General features: G+C 42.1%; 1 protein-coding gene across 1 annotated transcript in view; it reads left to right on the top strand.

The window, feature by feature from the left end:
- Nucleotides 1-24,146, top strand: part of LOC145391509 (ATP-dependent translocase ABCB1-like) — a 298,980-nt gene that overhangs the window by 123,783 nt on the left and 151,051 nt on the right. The window contains exon 7 of the mRNA XM_080266138.1: nucleotides 11,610-11,710. Coding sequence (XP_080122264.1) covers nucleotides 11,610-11,710 — 101 coding nt within the window. The remainder of the gene's footprint in view (nucleotides 1-11,609; nucleotides 11,711-24,146) is intronic.

Genomic DNA, 24,146 nt, shown 5'->3' with positions numbered 1-24,146 from the left:
GTGTGTGTGTGTGTGTGTGTGTTTTGCCATAATATCCCGAAGTGCTATGGACGAATTTTCACCAAACCTTCAGGAAATAGTAACAAGTTGGACTGGCAGAAGTAATTAAATTTTGGTGAGCATTTGGTCAAAGTTGATAGAATGCTAGCCGCCACACACACACACACACACATATATATATATATATATATATTAGTATAGGTGGGCTTTTTTGAAATGCAGTTGCTGAATTCCATAGTGCTTTGCGAATTTTCTTCAAATTTGGTTTGTAGGTAATTTGCATCTTAGCCAACATATTTTGGCGGGTGATTGGCATTCGGCCATTTAATGTCTTGGTTTCATTAAATGTTTTGCCCTCTGTGAAATAGTGATTGAATTCAGTAGAGTTTTGGTAATTTTCATAAAACTTGGTATGTAAGTAGCTTGGTACCTTAGCCAACAACATATTTTGGCGGGCGATTAGCATTTAGCCCACAATGTTTTTTTTTTTCTTTTTTTCATTACGCATCTCACACTGAATGACTTAAAAATAATATATAACAAAGTGTTTAAAGGTTTTGGGATGGCGCAGAAAAAAAATAGAAGGGACAGGTAAAACATGTAATTCAGTTTGTTTACATTTTTATTAATGGTATACTCTTGCGCACTTCATGGTTGGCTAACAGTCCTATAATCATGAAACTTTTCGAGTGCACTTGTTACACCATAAAAGTTTGTACAGGAGTAAAATAACTTTAGGGATGAGATTACATACCGTTTTTCCCGTCTCGACCTTGTTCCGTATTTTAATTTTTCTGTTCACTGTCATCCCTGCATCTTAATACAGTTTATAAACATTTGTGTGTGTGTGTGTGTGTGTGTGTGTGTGTGTGTGTGTGTGTGTGTGTGTGTTTCGCTGATTTTTTACAAACCTCTCTCTCAGAGAGCTCCAAAGGTTTTTGTAAGGTTTTCAGCTTGAGTGTCGTAGTAGTGAAAGGATTAATGAAAAATCTGACTAACCCGCTCCACTTCGAGCGGGGAGGAATGACAAGGAGCAGTGAAGGCAACATCCACACCACGTGGTCGGACTACTGGTCATAATACAAGTGGCTGAAGAGATTTCATAAACCCTCTTCTGAAACGATTTACTCTGTAAAACCCTCTTCTGAACAGATTTATTCTGCACGTTACACCCTAGTATCCCCTTCTGTGTTACTTATGCAAACAGCGTCGATATCAGAAGGCATGGAATAAGGCAGAGTGCTGGGAGGGGTAGCGCTCTCCTGTCATCCTAGCAGGTCTGTATGATCTGATGTCTACCTCGGGGATTAATCCCCCCCTCCCTTTTTTTTTTATTTTTTATTATGGTGAGGGTGATAGTGAATGGAGATTTGAATGATCAGTCTTGATCCCCATTATTGTCTGTCATGGTGCTAGAAGCTCTCTCACGTGACTTCAGAAATGGACTCCCACGAGAGATGTTGTATGTTGACGACTTGGTGTTGATTGCAGAGAATGAGAGAGAGGTGGAGGAAAGATTTAGGAAGTGGAGAGGCAGTATGGGGTACAATGGTTTGAAAGTAAATGCGGATAAAACAGAAGTGATGATATATGGGGCTGGTGGAGAGAGTCAAAGCAGAGGAGGAGTGGCTGTATGTTGTTTTCCACAAGGGTGTCGGAATACAATCTTGTGCAGTAGTTGTGATAAGTGTGTACATAAGAATTTAGTGGTATTTGAGGTAGGCTGGGAGATAATGCTGATATCGTGCGTGTGGTGTGTCAGGCGAGAAAGGATTGATCTTGCTGGTGAGTTTCTTGAGTGTGTGGATGAGTATTGTTATTTGGGGGTCTTGTTATGTGCTGGAGGTGGGACTGGAGCTTGCTCTGTGGCTAGGGTAAGGAGTGAGTAAGGAGTGGCTGGAGGAAGTTCAGGGAGCTGTTGCCTTTCCTGACATTAAGAGGGCTCTCTCTTCATGCTAAGGGATCATTGTATGCAGCATGTTAGGAGTGTAAAAGGAGAAGATATTGGTAAGCTCAAACGTACAGAAATGACAATGATTAGATGGATATGCAGTGCATCCTTGAATGCGAGGAATGGGGGGGGGATCTAGGTTTAAGACTGAAAAGTTAAGAAGGTCTCCCGCAGGTCCTGCTACAATCATGCCCCGACTGCTCTAATCCGCCTCCATGATAGATGCTGCAAACTAGGTCTGATGATCAACCACGCGAAAACTAAGGTCATGCCCTTTGGCCTCCGTCCTCCTGAACGCCCTCTATCTCGGGGGACATCAGCTCGACCTCGTTCACAAACATCAATACCTGGGGGTGTGGTTTGACTGTCAGTTGACCTTCACCACTCAGGTACGTTACCTGCGGGAGCGTGCCGCCACCAGACTCTCAGCACTGAAAGCCCTCTCATGCTACAATTTAGATGCCTCGAGCCGTGTCCCCACCACCTTTTACACCCATGCCATGCGCTCTCTAGTTGACCATAGCGCCATGTGTCTCATAGGACTCTCAGAGGCGCAATCTTGCTCCCTTGAAGTCCTGCAAAACTCGGTGCTGCGAGTCATGCCGGGAGCTCCTCCATGGACGCGGCTCAAGAACCTCAGGGCTGAGAGTGGCCTTCCCTCTCTTCAGCACAGAATCTGGGGTCGATCGTCAGTAACCGATGCTGAAATTTACCAACCTAGGCCTCAACTCCCTGTTACTAATCTCCTCCGCACCATCCTTTCCCGACCTCCACACCTGCATCCTCGGAAGGACTGGGCACTCTCCCTTGCTTCCACCATATGACAACTAGGGTTGGCTGAAGCCTTCCTAGAAGGCCCAGACCTCCCTAGCCCCGACTTTTCTCCTCCCCCACCCTGAAGATCACCTGCCATCAAATGCCTCACCCCTCCAAGCTCTTGGCCTCGAGCATCATTGCCCTCTCTGCTTTGTCAGGATCTCCTGAGGAGAATTTCATTCCTCCATGCTCCAGGATCAGCCCCATACTACACTGATGGATCCGTCACACCAGAGGGATCAGCAGGTGTAGCATTTGTCTCTGGAGATCTTATTGAGACTTGGAGGCTCCCTCCAGGGACCTCCACGTTTGAGACAGAGCTTGTTGCTATCCTCGGTGCCTTACGACATGCTGAAATCCACCATCTTCGTCAGAGTGTCATTATACACACAGATTCGCTCTTGTCTCTGCACAGTCTCTGCACAAGACACTTCAGAGACAGTGCTCACCCGCTCACCTCGATTCTGGCTGTTGTGAACTCCATCGTGCAGGGTGGAGGTGACATTCTCCTCCACTGGCTTCCTAGTCACGTTGGCGCAGCAGGCAATGGGGGAGTGACTGCTGCTCAGGCTGCCGCCATCTTACTTGACGTCACATTTCCACATAAAGCATAGAGCTAAGCACCCCATCACCAACATGACCAGAATTGACCACAAAAACTGGGTGGCCGAGGGTTGACACTCAGCCACCTGGTATGCCAGGGCCACGGCCAACAACCCCCTCCAAACACCTGCAACCACTCCTAATTCGCTTGTAGTCCTCCTGCACAGACTCAGGTTAGGCTATCCCTGCCTCTCCCAGATCAACGGGACTGATCCCATCCCCTGCTCACACTGCCATGAACCTGATGAATATCCCCTCCTACACTGCCTTCTTGATTGGCCTGCCACCTCCTCCCTTCGCCTTTCCCTTGGATCCAGCCTCATCAATCATCCCTCACGAGCCTTCACAGCTGCTGAAACAATCTTACTCTCCCCCACATCTTCTCTACTCCAAACTGTCTCCTCTTACCCCACACCCAAATAGCTAACCTCACGCATAATCATACGCTACTCCCCTGACGGGCTTCACTTGCCCGTTTCCACTCTGATCTTCAGGTGATAAATCTATAACACAACACAAACACAAGAAGAAGGAAATATTGGTGTTGTGATGAGGAGGGATAGACTGAGGTGGTTTGGGCACGTACTGTAAGAAAGAATGGAGGATAACAATTGGATACGAAAGTGAGAAGTGTGAACGTCAAGGGTAGGGTTGCGAGAGGCAGACCGAAAAAGAACTGGGACGAAGTCAGAGAGTGACCTTAGGGATAAAGGGACTGAATGAGGAGACTGCAGGTGATCGATCTGCGCGGAGAGCCGCCACTGGGTGACCTAGGCCGATGCATGCAAGCACACTAGAGCCTTTATAAACGATCAATGCCACATGGCTGAAGTTTTGACAAATTCTGTAACCTTGATCTTTGACTGATTGTTTTCAAACTGGAAATAATTCATCCTTAGCTGACCATGAACCCCTCCACTACGATTAGTTCAATCTAGATTAAAAATATTTACGTTGACCTCGTCCTGTGACATTGGCCTTTGTCCTGGTGTTCTCAAAACTGACTGGTTTAATATATACATGACTCTAAATCATCCCACAAAGTTAATCTAAAAGTGAGATGCAAATTTTGTAGTTAAAGATCTGAAAGTCTGACACTGTCCTGTGGCCTTGAACTCGGATCACCATTTGTTTACCCTTTACTCTTCTTCCAAGTTTGGTCAAAAGCGTTTCAAAACTGTAGAGGTTGACCTACCACGCTTCCAATCCAACGGTGAGTAAAACTCCTCAGTGAAAAAAAAAAAATGTGACCAGCTTTGTCATTGTAGAGCTAGAGGGGTCTAAGAAAAACGAAGAATATAGAGATATTGGGATATTTGATGAGTGTGTTTTTGAGTGTAAGCTTTAAGTTTCAGCTACATTAGATGTTTTAGGAATACACAAACACGAGAATGAAAGCTAAATGCTTAAAACTAATATATACATCCGTGTTTAGGATTTACGGACGACTATATTTGTTAAGGCTTATGGGGACGTCGGCACCAACCCTGCAAAGTCGAAAGGGTAACATGCAACATTCACTGACTATTTTACATCCAAGGTGCTCTTCTATGTTGAATAAATACGTCTGTAGGTAGCAAAAATAAACTGGAATAGCATTTTATAGTAGTGAAGGGCTTAAGAACATCAAATGAAGACAGTTTATTTCAGCTAAGTATGTGGGAACAAGTTTTGCTCTTCGTGTTAAGCAAAATCGTTAAGTCAAATCTATTTGAAACCCGTTATCAGTTTCTGACATTATTTTGCTAATGTACTAATATTTTCCCAGTAATTTAATACTCCGCCTACGGTTTATGCAGGATTAAACACGTCCATCTCAACAGTCAAAAAATTTCACCTTTGTGTCCCGAGCTGACCATGATACCCTTCACGAGGTCCTTTTCACCTAGCCTGTTTGAGCCTGGAATTATTACTGGGACATGGGATGTGATTTGGATAGTTGCGTGAAGATGTCTAGTGGGAATGTTTTTCTCATTTCCTCGTTAGTAACACACACACACACACACACACACACACACACACACACACACACACACACACACACACACACACCACTCGCTCGCTCAGTGGTAACGCGCCCAACTGGCGTCTGTTAAGACGGGGGTTCCCGCCTTGCTCGGGATGCGAAAAGTTTCACTGACGAAGCGGGTGGTTACTGTCCCCCTTGAGCAAGGAGATGGGTGTGTGCGTATGTGAAGGTCACAGCCTTGCCCTTAGATTGGATTTTGCCCTCCCGGACTCTTCCGAGAGGGTAAAAGCTGACGATCACGACCATCACGTGTTCCTGATCCTGACCGACCCTGTGAATTACAGTACACACACACATACACACACACACACACACACACACACACACACACACACACACACGCACTACTTCACAAAAAAAAAAAAAAACATATTACAATGGTATATAGAGGGGGGGAAGGATAATATTAATCTGTTTGGTATAATGCGTTGCTGAAATTCAGTGCCTGCTTCCCTTGCACTGTACACCGTTACCCCTTCTCTCTTACGACGTATAATCATCTCGTCACTCCCTTCATTCTCCTCCCCTGTAGCAAATGAATGAATCGCCTCTATGTGTAGCTTGAAAGTCATGTTTCGTGTTAAGTGTTTCGGTCCCAATGAAATTTGAGGAAAAGTCAATTTTATGTTGTCTGGTTATATGTTTTCTCTGAAAGAACACTTACAGCCTAGACCAGCGGGCCAGTGGGGGTGTAAGCTGGATCAGCCTCTAATTATGCAATTTTGTGGAAATACTGAACATGCAGATATGAATTATGCTTTTCTAAATCCTCATGAGAAAGTATGATAGTGTGAAATAATTTATCAAAATTCACAGATTTTTTAAATAAAAATGCCAAAAGTTTGTTGAAAACTGCCATCATGTTGAACTTGATGAAATAAAGATTTTTTCTAATTAGTTCATTTCACTGAACTGACTTAAAAACATCAGATCATCGCTTAGTATGAAAACTGGTTCAGAAATAACGATTTTATGAGAGTATGTGTGGGGGTTGCCAGATTTTTTTGATGGAGTTACGTACTGTTTCAAAATTATCGTTTTTCCACCCAAATTATCGTAGAAATATATCGGATGCCTGTGAAAATTATCGTATATTTTTTCTGCTACTAATACACTACGCTCTACAGTAATATGATGATGATAAAATAAATGATGGAGATCTTACTAACACAGCATGTCTTCAATGGTGTCTTAAATTTATATAAACAGCATTAGTCTCTTGTAATATATATAAAAAAAAAGGAAATTGATAAATTTTTCGATATGCGTAATGGCTAATGTGAATACAGTAAACAGCAAGTATCATTTAAGGTTTATAAAACAGTATTCAGTTTAGAGAAGTTAATTAAATTTATCAAAATTTATTAAATAAAATAAACAATTCCTCTACACTATTTACAAATCACTGAATACACAAGATAATTTTAGGTAATTCTTTCTTGCTATCAAAATATTTCTTTTATACTGTAAAGTACTGCACGGTGACGACTGACGAATATCAAACCGTAACAGTCTACCGTCAATATGACTCGAAATGTGCCTGTATATTTCGTTCAGTACAACACAATTACCCTACGTGCACTAAGGAAAACTACGACTTCTCATTTTACAGATAACGTACTATCAATGGAAAAGATTTACTCCTGATGAAAAGGCTTTTTTTTTTAATCATTTTTTTTTTTAATTAAAACTCTTATGCCATAAAAGATAGAATTATCGTACAGAACGTACGATAATAAGAAAAGGTACAGTACATGTACACCAGAGGAAATTTAATCGTACATGTAGATAATTATCGTACGAATGGCAACCCTGGACTGTGGCCTTCTTTGGTAATGTCTGGTCCTGCTGTCACCACACGCAACCCGCTTAAATTAGAGGTTTGGCGCGAGTCACAAGTCGCGTGTGCTTATTAGTTTTTTTTTTTTTTTTTTTTTTCCAAAAGGCAAGGAATAAAATGAAAATAATTTCACCGAAGGGCGATGAAACTACAGTGGAAAGTGGTGAATCTGAATAACATTTGTGTTAAACATCATATCATCTAAAGTTACTCAACTTTAATGTTAACAGTCGAACATGTTTCACTCCTTGGGGTGGACACTTATTACTTACTTCAAACCATGATCCTTATATTTATGTCATCAGTTGAACCCCCTTTACAGATATTTCATTAATCATATCGGCTAGCACAAAATTTAAGTGAAACAGTATTGTATGTCATGCGCAGACGATGGATCTGCTCAGTTGGTCACCGGCGCTGCACGCGGGATAGCTCCATTAGTTATGCTGTAATGGATCGAGTTTTCGCTAACGATTGACGTCCCAAGGTTGGAGAATACAGTTTTCCAAAAAATGACAAATACTTCTCATAGAGGCTTTTGTCACACCATGTCACCAGTGCGTGAGTAATATTTTATTTGTCCATTAATAAAGATAAGGTTTTAAGCTGATAAGTTGTCTGTCAGGACTAGATGTAGAAAATGGCAATAGGTATAGATAGACAAGCATATAGAAAAATAGATGGAGACAAAAAGATAAACAGATGCGTACACCCGAAAGCACTAATTTCTCCCCCCCCCCTCCCCCTAGCAGCCGGAGTCTCGGCCAACGAGCGACCAAGCGATCGATCACCCCACATCCACCGCCCCTCCCACAACCCCATTGTATGCGTTGTTGGATGGATGTGGAACGGCCATAGCTGGTGATGTTACAATGTGCCATGAGTGTTTTTATAGACAATCAGAACCAGTAGGGGTAAGTATATAAAGGCATTTAATGTGTAATACTGTTCTGCTATTCACAACATATAATTATGAGAAAGGCACGAAAATGAAAGATCTACAATGTATTATGTTTCCGTCTTTATACTTACGTCCTATATTATGATGTAACAAATAAGTATAGTACAGTGAATAGCATCTGCCGAAAGGTATGATGTTTTCTCTCATCCAGTCTCGCTCTCACATCCACCACCCTTCCCTCAGGGTTGCTGTCTCCACTAAAAGCCTCTCATTCCTTCTCTTCCCCTAGTCGCACCCATTGTTAACCAACATAAACAAAGATAATGACGAAATGATCCGTCAGGTATTGATCATGTTGTATTATCATACACCTTTGTATTAAGCACCAACAAATCAATAACATACAATACTCCGGTATACCTGCCAACCATTTCATCCCGTTGTAAGCTGTTATGTGACGTGTACACTGCAAACTGGACCTTGTGTTACGTAGACATACGGTTGTTTATCGTTAACACAGGTTGTGTGGTTTTGGACGTCCACTAATTCACATGAATGTGGCAATTTTAGCCTTAAATTATAAACACGTAAGGTTTATGTCCCTGTCATTATTGGATGAACGAAACGAATCAGGAATCGACTATGACGAACCACAAACTCCCTGCTTTAAATAAAATATTCCGAACTCTTGTCACAACAATGAAAAAATGTCATTATGTATACGACTGACCCACATTCAGTCGTATACATAATGACATTATGTCACTGTTGTGACATGAGGTCGGAATATTTTCGTTAAAGCAGAGTTTGTGGTTCGTCATAGCCGATTCCTGATTCGTTTCGTTCATCCAATAATGACAGGGACATAAACCTTACGTGTTTATAATTTAAGGCTTAAATTGCCACATTCATGTGAATTAGTGGACGCCCAAAACCACACAACCTGTGTTAACGATAAACAACCGTATGTCTACGTAACACAAGGTCCAGTTTGCAGTGTACACGTCACGTAACAGCTTACAACAGGATGAAATGGTTGGCAGGTATACCGGAGTATTGTATGTTATTGATTTGTTGGTGCTTAATACAAAGGTGTATGATAATACAACATGATCAATAACTGACGGATCATTTCATCATTATCTTTATGTTGAATAACAATGGGTGGGACGGGGGGAAGAGAGGGTATGAGGGCAGTTTGGTGGAGACAGCAACCCAGAGAGAAGGGTGGTGGATGTGGGAGCGAGAATGTATGAGAAACGACATCATACCTTTCATCAGATACTGTTCACACTATACTTATTTGTGACATTATAATAAAGGACGTAATTATATAGACAGAAACATAATAAACTGTAGGTCTTCTTTCATTTTCGTGCCTCTCTCATATGCCGTGGATAGCAGCACAGTATTACACATTAAATGCCTTTATATACTTACCTCTGCTGGTTCTGCTTGTCTATACCAACAATCATGACACATTGTAACATCACCAGTTTTGGCCGTTCCACATCTGTCCAATAAAGCTTACACTGGGGTTGTGGGAGGGGCGGTGGATGTGGGGCAATCGATTGCCTGGTCGCTCACTGGCCTGGTTTTCGGCTACTAGGGAGAGGGGGGGGGGAGCATTAGTGCTTTCGGGTGTACACAAGAGAGAGAGGAAACGGATTAGGTGAGTCAGGTAAAGAAAGGATGTGTGTGTGTGTGTGTGTGTGTGTGTGTGTGTGTGTGTGTGTGTTTTAGGAGGCGGAAGTAGGCACATAGGAGGTATATATTGATTAGAACAATATAAATGAGGATAATGACACTCCAAAGTAGTAAATTCTTATTCCTCCATTCCCTCCTCTATAGTAGAACTAGGAGGTAAATAAACAACACTGATATTCGGTAGGAAAGCCGAAGCCATAGTGTAGGGTATTCAGAAGATTCAACTTTGTGAGTATAAGAGTAAGTTATACTGCTGCGTACGATGTGATGTAGCCAGCAGGGTAACTGGCGTATTACTGGCCACCCTTGAAAATAAAATATGCCTGGTCACCCCTGTGGCCGCCTCAAATTTCCAGGAGAATATCCTTAGACCCACTTATAACGTTCTCCTTGGGTCGCCAGAGAATTAGGGTAGGATGCCTTATTTTTTGGAATCCTAGCCACGCCTCTGTACTAATACAAAACAGCCACCTTTGGCTCTGAAATGAGTATACAGAAAATATGAGGAAACTGAGAAGGGTTTAATATCGATCATCTCAGACAACTGAATCTCAACAAGGCTAAGAACGAACTTTAGCAGAAGAGGAAATCAGATGCAAGGCCGCGAATATTGCAGAAAAGATTAGAAGAGTGTCGGACAATGGTTCAGGACATATCATTTGGTCGTCACCAGGAGAGGAGTTAATTTTGAAACATTTATTGACCCCCCCCCCTTCCCAAAACTCAGGTGTCCGGTGTGCGGACGCCATTTTTGTTTGTCTGAAATAGAAAGTGTGGCGTGAAATGTGCGTATAGTTTTGTGCAGACAGTTGAAAGGAAGTGTATGATGTATTGAAACACTAAAAGTATTCAATAAAGAAAAATGATCAGGAACTATGTCTTGAGGGCTAGAGAATCGAGACTTCCATCTGTTCCCGTCACCAATTTACCATCCTCCTCGGGAGTACCAACCTTGCTCGACGGGTGTTTCAGCTTCCTTTTTGTACACATAAACATTTCAAAAATTCATTTGGACATTTCGTTTTACTAACAAGGGATGTAAAAGAAAAAAATAGTCAAGTACGTTTTCCTCCGAACATTTTTTGTTTCCTTTCCTTTCCCTCACTGACACCTTGCCTGGTTCAAACCTTGCCTGAGTCTGACCTCACCTGACATTGCCTGACCCAAACTTTGCCTAACCCTAATCTTGCGCGACCCAAACCTTGCTTAACTGAAACTGTGCCTGACCCTAACGTTACCTGTCCCTATCTTTTTCTGACTGCACCCTTCACTGATCATAAACTCTCCTATTCCATCTTCTCTACACTGTCAATTAACTAGCCTGGCACGTGTATCTTTGAAGCCTATAGTGCCTAATACTGTCATCGGGTCTGGCGAGGAACTCCTTCAAGTGCCTCGATGATGTAACCGTCCAGTTCCGCTACCCGTTTATAAGAAAGTCCCTCATTTCTTATCTCGCTAAAAAATTGATGGTATGCTACAGAAGAAGGACAACATCATGTTCAGATAAGAGCGAGGCTAAAACAACAATGCTAACAAATATAATCATTAGTTGTTTTAAAATTAGTAATGTCATAAGATAACATGTACCAAATGTAGATGCCTTGAACACACACACACACACACACACACACACACACACACACACACACACACACACACACACACACACACACACACGTAAAAGAGAAAAATAGGTGTTTCAACCTCAACGTGGTTTTCTGGAAAGATGATGGCTAAATTTTTCTTTTTTTCTCGGCAGGTGTACCGGCTGCGTGGACTGTTCCTGCGGAGCATACTGAAGCAGGAGATCGGTTGGTTCGACACGCAACAGACCAACGACTTCGCCTCCAGAGTCACTGAGTAAGTTATGCTGATCTAGAGAAACATTTTAGGCGCGTAATTCTACGTGGCATGGGAGAAGGAGACTCTTCCTTAGCGGCTGGTTTTGCACACTGCGTTCACATATCCTCGCATATGTTCTTGTTACAGTTGCTTTGTTAATGAGCGACTCACACACACACACACACACACACACACACACACACACACACACACACACATATATATATATATATATATATATATATATATATATATATAATATATATAATACAGTTGCTTTGTTAATGAGCGACTCACACACACACACACACACACACACATATATATATATATATATATATATATAATATATATAATATGCAGGAGAAAAAAAAGTAATATGGAGAATATATCGCTCGCTAGGGAGGGGGCGCTACTGAGCCTTCTATACCACCAAGACCGTCCATAGTTTGACCAGTTTTCTCCTGTCGTTACTTGAATTTTAATGACACCTGGATTCCTTATACAGTGTACGCATATACAGCTGTGAATATATATTGTATCAAGATAGATAGATAGGTAAATAGATAGGTAGATAGATAGATACAGATATAGATAGATAGATAGAAAGATCGATAGAAAGATATACAGATAGACAGAAAGATACATAGGATAGATAGGTAGATAGATAGACATAGATTTTTTTGCAAGGTAGAACGAACCAAAGGCCTGTAGTCCACAAACCATTCCTTCAAAGAAAAAAACAAAAACAATACAAAAAAGAGACAGATTCAAGATCCGATTATTTCGAGATGCCTGGACACACTACGTTTGAAAGACTGGAGCTCATAGAGAGTAGGATATACAGAGAGAGGGAGACAGTACTAGAGTTGACCTGTTGCATAAGTGATGGACTGGAAGTAACGGTTAACTCTTGCATTATAGAGCTAGACAGAAAAGGGATGAGAGTTTGTTACTAGACGGGTGCAATGCTCCCGTCGCAGACGTGGAGGAATGCAAGCAGACAGTTCAGAGGAGCAGTGACCATTGAAGTAGCAATAGAAATGAGATAAAGATGCAACAATGCGGCGAAGATACAGAGGTTGAAGGGAGTCAGTAAGAGAAGGAGATTTAATGAGACGAAAAACCTTTGACTCCACCCTATTGAGAAGAGCTGTATGTGGGAAGCCTTCCAACACATGAGAGTTGTACTCTACACAGGGGTGAATAGAACCCGTGGAAAGTCAACAATTGTGCAGGGGTAAAGAAGGTACGGAATCGGCTTAGCACACCAAATCTCTTGGAAACAGATTTTACAAGAGATGTAATATGATCTTTCCAAGATAAGTCCCGAGAGAATGAAACCTCAAGTATGTCCTAGATGATGCAGGATTAAGCTAGATATTATTAAACATTAGTGGATACTCTTTTAGAGGACTTTGTCAGGTTGATAGGTATAGGAACTGAGTCTTTGATGCATTAAAAACAGCAAAATTATTTTTATCCCAGTCAGAGATACGAGCCAAGTCAGACATTAGCTGTACCATAGTATCATCCCTTGCTTGTTGAAGTAATTGCTGAAATGGACGTTGCGAGAACCGAATGGAAAGGTGAAGGGTGGAATCATCAGCGTATGAGTGGATAGGGTTAGACGTACAGCTTAGAAGGTCACTGATGAATAAAAGGAAGAGATATGGTGACAGGACAGTGCCCTGAGGAACACCACTGTTGATAGATCTAGGAGAAGAACGGTGGCCGTCTACAACAGTAGCTATAGAATGACCAGAAAGGAAGCTATAGATGAAGGCATAGAGACAGAAGGATAGAAACCGCAAGAGGGCAGTTTGGAAATTAAAGATTTATGCCAGGCTCGATCGAAAGCCTTCGAGATGTAAAGTGCAATGGCAATGCTTTCGCCAAAGTCTCGATAGGAAGATTACCAGGAGTCTGAAAGGTAAGTGAAAAGATCGCCAGTGGAGCGTCCCTGACGGAACCCATACTGACGATCAGAAAGAAGGTTATGATAGGAATGATGCTTTGCTTTTTTTTTTTTTTTTTTTTTTAAGAATAGACTCGAAAACTTTTGAGATACAAGATGTTAAAGCAATTGGACGATAGTTAGAGGGTTGGGAATGGTCACCCTTCTTTGGGACTGGCTGAATGAGAGCAAACTTCCTGCAAGAAGGAAAGGTACAAGTTGATAGAAAAAGGCAAAAGAGTTCACCTAGGCAGGGTGTAAGCATAGAAGCACAGTTCTTGAGGACAACAGGAGGGACCCCATCAGGTCCATATGCCTTGCTAGTACTGAGGCCAGTGATGGCAGAAAATACGTCAGCTGAAGAAATTTTGATGTCAGCCATGAGGAAGTCAGAGGGGGGAAGTGATGGAGGAACAGCACCTGAATCATCTAAGGTGGAATTGGAGGAGAAAATCTGAGCGAGGAGATCTGCGTTATCAGTAGAAGAAATAGCTGCAGAACCATCAGAGTAGAGAAGAGAAGGGAGGGATGATGAGGTCAAGTTTTTAGAAAGATTTTTGGCAAGGGTTCAGAAGGAGAGGGAAGAATTCGAGTTGGAGAGCATTTAGTACGGATGAAATTATTTTGAGCAGAGCAAAGAACCCTACCTACCCCCTGGGGGTAGTTTTTTTTTCAAGAATACTCCCCCAGTATCCCTGCTTGTCGTAAAAGGCGACTAAAAGGGTTGGCGGAGGGTTAGTGCCCCTCCCCGGAAAACAACTAACTAAAAAAACAAACAAGAAGCCTCGGACAAGGACTGACCAAACGATGACGACCCAGGACCGGACAAAGGACTTGGTAATGGCTACGTGGAATGTAAGAGGAGCGAATGATGAGGTGAAAGAGAGAGAGATTGTCCAGGTGCTTGAGGGTGCGAAAGTGGATGTATGTGGAATAACTGAAACAAAATGGAGAGGAGAAAGTGTGAGAGAATGGGAACATGGATGGGGTATATGTGCAAGAGAAGGTGAGAATGAGAGGGCAAAGGAAGGAGTATGTATAGTTGTGAGTAAAAGATGGAAGAGGAGCATAAGACAGTATGGATCAGTTGGGTCAAGGATTGTGTGGGTAAAGTTGAAAGTTGGAATACAAATGTGGGCGATTGTGTGTGTTTATGCGCCAACGCAAGATCATGCTAGAAGAGTGAGGGAAGAGTTCTGGACAAATGTGGAAGTGTGCATGGAAAAGTTTGGAAGGAATGAGAGAGTGTTTTTGATTGGTGATATGAATGGTAAAGTTGGGAATGTGAAGGTGGATGGAATAGTTGGTGAATGGGGTGTGCCTGCTGAGATAGATGAGAATGGGAGTGCGTTAGTGGACATTTGTGCTGGGAGGGGGTTGGTGATAGCCAATACCCTCTTCAGGCATAAAATGATCCACAGGTATACATGGCGAGTGATGAGAAGGGTGTGTGGTGAACTGAATGAAAGGAAGGCAATGATTGATTATGTGTGTGTGGATGAAAGGATGCGAAGATGTGTAATGGATGCAAGAGTTTATAGAGGCTGGGGGAGTGGACTTTCTGACCACTACTTGGTGGTGGCCAGAATTAAAATTCAAGTAAGATGGAGGAATAGAAGAAGGGAAAGACGAGAGGAAGGAGTAGTTGCAAGGAGAGTGGAAAGGTTACAAGAGGATGAGAAAAAGGCAGAGTATAAGAGAGAAGTGGAGGAACGATTGCGCAATTATGAATTGGAGCAGATGGGAGACGTGGAAGGTGGTTGTACGATATTTACAGAAGAAATATGTGCAGCATGTGATGTGGTGTGTGGAAGGAAGAGAAGACGGAGGGGGGTGCAAGGAACAGCGTGGTGGACTGAAGAGGTGAAACAGGCTGTGGCACAAAAGAAGAAAGCATACAATGAATGGATGAGAAATAGGGGCATGGAAGAAGTTGAGAGGCGGAAGAGAGAGTTATATGTAGAAAGAAAGAGAGAGGTGAAAAGATTAGTAAGAGAGAGCAAGAAGAGAGTGGATGAGGAATTTGGAAGGAATTTGAGTGTAAAGTGGAGGGACTGTAAGAAAATGTTCTGGAAAGAGGTGAAAAGAGTAAGGCAGGGTGGAAGTGAAGTTAGCAGAGGAGTGAAAGATAAAAATGGTAGATTACTAGTGGAGAAGGGAGAAAAAGTGAGCAGATGGAGAGAACACTTTAAGGAATTGTTGAACGTAGAGGATGGAAGTCATGCGAGTATAAGTGGTTGGGGAATGGCTGGGAGAAGGAGGGAGGTGAGAAGACAGGAAGAAATCAGTAGGATAGAAGTTGTGGAAGGAATGAAGAAAGTTAAATCGGGGAAAGCCCCATGAATTGATGGAGTGTGTGGTGAAATGCTGAAGCATGGGGGAGAGATAGTAGTAGAATGGATGTGGAAGTTGTCCAGATTGGCCTGGGAGGAAGGTAGAGTCCCGGAGGATTGGAAGTCGGGTATAATTATTCCCTTGTACAAAGGAGAAGGGGAAAAAGAAGTGTGTGGTAATCATACGGGCATTTGTCTTTTTAGTATAATAGGAAAAGTGTATGGTAGGATACTTGTTGACCGAGTTAGAGAAAAAACATAGGAATTAGTTGGAGAAGAACAGGGAGGCTTTAGGAAGGGAAGAGGTTGTGTAGATCAGATATTCATTCTTAGATCTTTAGTGGAAAAGTTTCTAGAGAAGGGAAAGAAGTTGAATGCGGCTTTCATGGATTTGGAGAAAGCATATGACAGGGTTGATAGACAAGGATTGTGGAAAGTGTTAAGAATATATGGAGTAGATGGGAAGTTGTTAAATGCTGTGAAGAGTATGTACGATGGTGCGAAGGCTGCAGTGCATGTGGATGGTGAACTAAGTGAATTTTTGTCTTTGAAAGTTGGTTTGAAACAGGGATGTGTCATGTCTCCATGGTTGTTCAATCTGTACATGGATGGGGTAATAAAAGAGGTACAAGGTAGGGTAGTGGATGTTGGAGTGACCCTGGTGAGAGAGGATAGTGTTTGGAAACTCCCTGTGCTGTTGTTTGCAGATGATACTGTGTTGTTGTGTGAATACGAAGGGGAGCTGCAAGGCTTGGTGGATGAGTTTGGGAGAGTGTGTAAGAAACGGAATCTAAAGGTAAATGTAGGGAAAAGTAAAGTGATGGTCTTTGAGAGAGGTGAAGTCAGTGAATGTATAGCGAGGTTGGATGGTGAGGAATTGGAAAATGTGAGTACGTTTAAGTACTTGAGTAGTGTGATGAGTAAGGATGGAGGTTTGGAGGGTGAAGTGCTTGAAAGGGTACAGCAGGGAAGAAAGGTTGCTGGTTCTTTGAAAGCAGTGATAAGAAACAGGGAAGTGAGCATGGAAGCGAAAAAGTTACTACATGACTGTATTGTGATACCATCTGTAACGTACGGAAGTGAAGCCTGAACGTTGTTGGAAGGACACAAGTCAAGAGTGAGAGCAGTGGAAATGGGTTATTTAAGAGGAGCCTGTGGAGTCACATGGAGAGACAGGCTGACGAATGCGGATATAAAGGAGCGTTGTGGTGTTGATGTGGTTGTGATAGGAAGCGTTATGAGGAACACACTGAGGTGGTTTGGCCATGTGGAGAGGATGGAGGGTGAAAGACTGACGAAGAGAGTGTATGTGAGTGAGGTGGAGGGGGGAAGAGGGAGGGGGAGGCCGAGGATGAGATGGAGGGATGGGGTGAAGAGGTATATGAGAGAGGTGGGTGTGAGTTGGGAGCAGGGCAGTGAAATGGCGGGGAACTGGGCGACTTGGAGGCGATTTGTTTGTGGCCACCCCAAACGGGATTGAGGCGTCTGGCAATAGATAGATAGAAGAACAGACTTAGCACAATTCCGGGCAGGAACATAAAAAAGATGTGATTCAGGTATGGGTTGGCACTGGTTTCTTTAATAGGCCCTCTCCTTGTTGTGGACAGCATTAGAACAAGCGTGATTAAACGAAGGCTTTTTTACATTAGCCAAAGGATATGAGAAAGGAATGTATGCTTCTATGCCCAAGAGAATAACCTCCGTAATGTGCAGGGCACACTCAGAAGACCCCTGGCCATGGAAGTAATAATCATTCCAGAGAAAATCACAGAAGTACTGCCTGAGAGCCTCCCAATCATCAGCTCCAAAGTGCCACAACCGACGTTTCTTTGGAGGGTCCACAGGCCGTACCAGAGCAATAGGACAGGTTAAGGTAATAAAGTTGTGATAGGAGGAGCCCAGCAGAGAGGAAAGATTAACAGTGTAAGCAAAAGGATTAGTTGTAAGAAAGAGATCAGGTATGTTGGAACTGTCCAAGACAGCCAGGGATACGGATAGGTGCTGTACAAGCTGCACTAAGTCATTAAGGAGAGAAAACATGTAGTCTTGTTCACCAGGTGGTCAGTGATAGGAGAGGAGAGTAAAAGGTGGTGGTGAACATTGAAATCCCCTAGAATGGAGACTTCAGAGAAAGGAGAAATGAATAGGATGTGTTCCATCATAGAAGTAAGTCAGTTGAAGAATTTTTTATAGTCAGTAGAAATAGGGGATAAGTAAACAGCACAGATACTGTGCATTTGGTCAGAGACTGACAGGAAAGCCAAAGCCAGAGAGTAGAGAATTCAGGAGAATCAAGTTCAGGAACATAAGAACAAGATAAGTCGTTGTGTACATATACACAACAGCCACCCTGGGCTTTGAAATGAGTATAGAAAAAGTAGGAGGATATAGAAAAGGGTTTGCTGTCAGTTGCTTCAGACAGCTAAGTCTCAGTTAAAAAGAGAGGGTGAGGTTTAGAGGAGGAGAGGTGGTGCTCAACAGAGAGAAAGTTAGAGGAAAGGCCGTGAATGTTGCAGAAATGAAGGAGTGAGATAGTGGCATATATATATATATATATATATATATATATATATATATATATATATATATATATATATATATATATATATATATATATATATTGTTACGGAACAGAGAAAACTGTCCCGCAAAGTTCCAGGTTCAAAACAAAAGAGTTAGGTAAAATTACAAGTTAAAGTTTAATGCTCAAACTAACAACTAAACATTCAGGACTCATAAGGATAATGTAATGGCAAAAAACAGGTTAAATATATGGTTAACTGCAATAGCCCCTATTAACACGAAATTATCAAGTGTAAATTTATCTAAGTCAGCCCTGATAAAATAAGAAAACCGGATAATGCTCAGTGAATACAAGATATATTAATACAGATACAAAATATTATTAATAATGGCTGACACCTAAAACATATGAATCACAAAAACCTCACTAGGCCTACGAATTAATACATTATGCTATACAGTACAAGAAAAATGTAATAACACTTATACTCAAATTACACAGCTGCTAGATGGTTGGAGACTTCCTGATCACTCACAAAAATAATAACAACTGTACAGGGGAGGACAGAGATGTGAACAAAATGAGGAGTAGATCTAAGTGGCAATTAATGCAGAGACTGAGCTCATTATATAGGGGCCGGCAGAGCTTGATACAACTTGTAAGAAGGACGCGCAAATGAAGCCAGAGGGGACAAAGAGTTGACAATCCTGCTCTGAACAACAGAAAGAACGACTTGCTCTACTATAAGGGTAGAAGGGGGGAGTGAGGTAGAACACGCTCGTGATCAAACATGCAGCATACTGTACGTTAGAATTACACAAAGGATGATGAAATCATAGGCTATGTAACACCTCCCCACAAAGAAAAAAGAAATTTACAAAGGAAATTTCTTATTACACTAAAACAATCTGTCTAAAGTCTAGATAAGCAATCAGCAATAACATTTTCTTTCCCCTTGACATGTTGTATGTCTAATGAATACTCCTGAAGAAGTAGACTCCATCTTGTCAATCTCTGATTTTTATCTTTAAACTTGCTAAGGAATTTCAGTGGGTTATGATCGGTATAATTGACTATGGGGTCAAAACCAGAACACAAATAAAATGAAAAATGCTGTAAACCCAAAATCAAGGCCAAAGGCTCTTTCTCAATAGTTGAGTAGTTCTTTTGAGGTGGAGTGAACTTCTTACTGTAATAAGATACAGGGTGTTCAATACCCTGATCATCCTCTTGCAGCAAAACAGCCCCAGCTCCTGTGTCACTTGCATCACAGCCATCTTAAAAGGCTTAGCAAAATTTGGAGTAGCGAGCACTGGCTGACTTAATAGGACAGCTTTAAGTTTGCTGAAAGAGGATTCACAGTTATCGGTCCAGACAAATTTAACTCCCTTTTTCAGTAGGTCTGTAAGTGGTGATACAAGAATTGAAAAGTTAAAAACAAATCTCCTGTAATAACCTACCATTCCCAAAAATCTTTGTAGCTCTTTCCTACATTTAGGTCTGGGAAGATCACTTATAACCTGCACCTTAGCTCCTGGTGGTGCAACATGTCCATCACCAATTACGTACCCAAGGTACTGAACTTTAGCTTGACCAAACTCACACTTTGATAAATTAGCTACAAGATTAGCCTGAACCAAACGCTCAAGAAATTTACTGACATGGCATAGGTGATCTTTCCAGTTGTCACTGAAGATTAATACATCATCAATATAAACAACACACCCTGCCAAACCCTCTGTTACAACATTCATGAGCTTCTGAAAAGTGGCTGGTGCATTCTTCATACCATATGACATTACAGAACATGCAAAAGTCTTTCCTAGTGTTACAAAACATGAGATCTCCCTAGCACGTTCAGTCATAGGTACTTGCCAGTATCCCTTTAACAAATCAAACTTACTTATGTACCTAGCCTTTCCGATCTTGTCTATTCAATCTTCCACGCGAGGGAGAGGGTAAGTGTCTGCTTTGGTTATCTGATTAACACGTCTGTAGTCGATGCAAAGCCGGTGTGACCCACCTGGCTTAGGGACTAGAGTGACAGGAGAACTCCACTCGCTCTGACAGGGCTCAATCATCTTGTGGTCCAACAGGTAGCCAAGCTCCTTCTGGATGAGAGGAATTTTCGCTGGGTTCACATGGTAAGGAGGCAGTTTAATTGGCTTTGCGTCTCCAACATCGACATCATGCATCAACACAGTGGTTTTTCCTGGAGTAGCACGGAACACTTGCGCGTACTCCTGCAGTAATGCTGAAAACTCCTGCCTTTCCTCAGGAGCTAGATGAGAAAGCTTAGTCTGGAGGTCATTCATGATATCAGGATTCTTCCCCAAACTATCACTCAGGCTCATGGTGCATGGGAGAACTTCACTTGCAGACTCGGGTGGAACAGCTACAGTGCAGACTGGGTTATTTTCGTCCCGCCTGTGATATAACTTTAGCATGTTGATGTGACAAAGTTGCTTGTTCTTTCTATGATCTGGTGTGGCGATGACATAGTTGACATCACTGAGTTTCTTCTCCACGAAATAAGGACCACTAAACTTGGCTTGAAGAGGTTGCCCATGCACCGGTAGCAGAATCAAAACCTGATTTCCTGGCTGAAAGTGGCGTAACCTGGAGTTCTTATCATACCAAGTCTTCATCTTCTCCTGAGCAGCTCCTAAATTCTCTCTTGCCAGCTGTAAAGCAGTGGACAGCCGTTCTTTGAACTCCATCACATACTCCAGCAGGTTGACGTCATCTTCCTCCAACAGCCAGCATTCCTTGGGTAGCTTAAGGGGTCCTCTTACTTCATGGCCAAACAGTAATTCAAAGGGTGAGAAGCCCAGTGATTCATTTGGAGATTCTCTTGCGGCAAATACAACGAATGGAAGACCTTTATCCCAGTCTTTCTGATGTTCCAAACAGTATTTCTTGAGCATCGATTTGAGTGTTTGATGATATCTCTCCAACGCTCCTTGGGTCTGGGGATGGTAGGTTGAAGACGTGATCTGGGTGATGCCCAACTCTTTCAGAGACTGCTTGAAAACATTTGACATGAAATTACTTCCCCGGTCGGACTGTACCTCCTTGGGCAGACCAAACTTTGTGAAGAACCCTAGCATTTCCTTAACCACGTTCTTTGCTGAGATATTTCTAAGTGGAATGGGTTCAGGATAACGAGTAGCCATATCAATCAGGGTCAACACATAAGAAAATCCTGAAGAAGTCTTAGGAAGAGGGCCCACAATATCCACCAACACACGGGTGAATGGCGCCTCAAAAGGAGGAATGGGAACTAGAGGTGCAACCTTTTCGGTCTGATTACACTTCCCCACAACTTGAGAGGTGTGACAAGACTTACAATACCAGGAAACATCCCCGAAGATACCTGGCCAGTAAAAGTGTTTCAAAATGCGTGCCACAGTCTTCCTCACTCCAAGGTGTCCTGCCAAACTGGAATCATGAGCCACTCTAATGATATCCTGCCTACAAACACGAGGGATGACAACTTGATGTACAACCTCCCATTCACAGTCGGCTGATGCTGTTGGGGGTCTCCACTTCCTCATAAGTACTCCTGACTTTATATAACAACAAGTAGAAGCACCAGCTGACTCTTCCTCACTGCAAGCAGAGTTAGCTAGACCTTTCAACTCAGGGTCAGCAACCTGCTACTCAACCAACTCTTGACGAGACAAATTATCAACACTACGGGGTACTGCCTCATCTGGTGAGTGGTCCAAATTAGCAAGAAAAGTGTCAGCTAGGATAACATCATCATCATCATTATCCTCTAAGTCACCAGTAACTTTAGACTTAGCTCTAGTGACAGCACATGCAGAGAACACATCAGGGACATCACAATCCTGAGTCGCAGCCACTGGCTCACTAGACAACTGAGGAGCTGGACACACTTGACTTCCACCAATATCATTTCCAAGTAAGAAAGTTACACCTGACATTGGGAGTGTCTCAACCAACCCAACTATAACGGAACCATTAACAAAACCAGACTCTAAATTCACTCTGCACAGAGGGACAGAGAAGTAATTATTCTCTACACCTTGTAAGATTACAGTTTCATCAGAGGAATTAACATTAGAGCCTAGAACACTGGTCAGCATAAGGGATTGGCAAGCACCTGTATCACGATATATTTTAACTGATTTCCTGTCATTACTGTCCAGAGGACTGACAAAACCATCAGACAGGAAATTAGCACATGAACTCTTGACAGTGTCACCCACGTTACTGCTCAAAAGAGGAGCTTCATCATGAGAATTTAATTTACCTCTCAAAGCAGGTTCAGTTAACTCAGCTAAAGAATTCTGGGAACTCTCAAGGGTGGACACTAGACCAACTGACTGAATATTTAAAGACTCCTTTTTGTTCACATCATGCTCTCTCCTGAAACATTTCTCCGTAGTATGACCAAGCTTACTACAATAAGTACATTTACTTTTCTGAAATCTAGAGGTGAAGCTGGTATTTACTTGCTGGGAAACATCATCCTTATTCTCTTTCCTGTTACCTGTACTCTGAGTAGAGGCAACGTACTTACACTCAGCTTTCCTTTTTTCTTTAGAATATCTTTTGTGAGTGAGAACATATTCATCAGCTAAAACTGCAGCATCAAACAAATTATCTATTCTTTTCTCATCAAGATATAGGCCTACATCATTATTAATATACTTTTTGAAGTCCTCCAGCAAAATCATCTGCTTAAATTTACCAAAATCAGAATCCACATTCTTAGAATAAATTTAACCACTGCTCTAACAGATCTTCTTTGATTTTTGCATACTTAACATGGGATTGCTTATCTTGCTTATAAGTTGTCCTAAATTTTACTCTATAGGCTTCAGGAAGAAGCTCATAGGCCTTAAGAATCAAGCTCTTAACTACATCATAATTATCAGATTGATCCTGAGGCAAAGATGCATAAGTTACTTGAGCTTTACCGGTGAGAACACTCTGAAGGAGTACTGGCCAATACTTTTTGGGCCAATTAAAACCTGTAGCTACCCTCTCAAACAACTGAAAATACTTTGTTATATCAGATTCATTAAAAGGAGGGATAAGTTTAACATTATTAGCCACATCAAAATCATTAGAGCTAGATGATCCAGTTCCACCTTGTTTCATGCGATACTCATGGTCTGCCTGAATCCTAGCTAGTTCAATTTGTGCCTGAGCCTGTGCCTGTGCCTCCTGAATACGAGCCTGACACTCAGCCTCCTTAGCCTCAGCCTCCTTAACACGAGCCTGAAACTCCGCCTCCTTAGCACGAGCCTGAAAGTCAGCCTCCTTAGCACGAGCCTTCTGCAGGGCTAGCTGTAACTTAGCTAATTCAATCTGCGTTCGCTCATCTGGAGGAGTTACATTAAACAAGCTTTTATTAATCATGTCAACAATTTGATGTTTAGAATGATGAGAGCGAACAGCAATTCCCAATTGTTGAGCAGCAAGCTTAAGTTCATTCTTTGCTCTGTTTTCTACATCACACACTGTTTGCACATTTGACAAAAAATCTTTGACTTCATCAAGCATAGTAATAGTAGACATCATGAATAAATCACAGTCACAAAATATCAAGCAATATCCTTATGATAATATCCTGAATATCCTGATAAGAGGTCGCCAAGTTTATGT

This window comes from Coenobita brevimanus, chromosome 18 (genome assembly GCF_032717465.1).
Source record: "Coenobita brevimanus isolate Jiangsu-jjx chromosome 18, ASM3271746v2, whole genome shotgun sequence".
Lineage (NCBI taxonomy): Eukaryota > Metazoa > Arthropoda > Malacostraca > Decapoda > Coenobitidae > Coenobita > Coenobita brevimanus.
The sequence above is the reverse complement of the archived record's forward strand: the minus strand, read 5'-3'. Positions and strand labels throughout refer to the sequence as shown.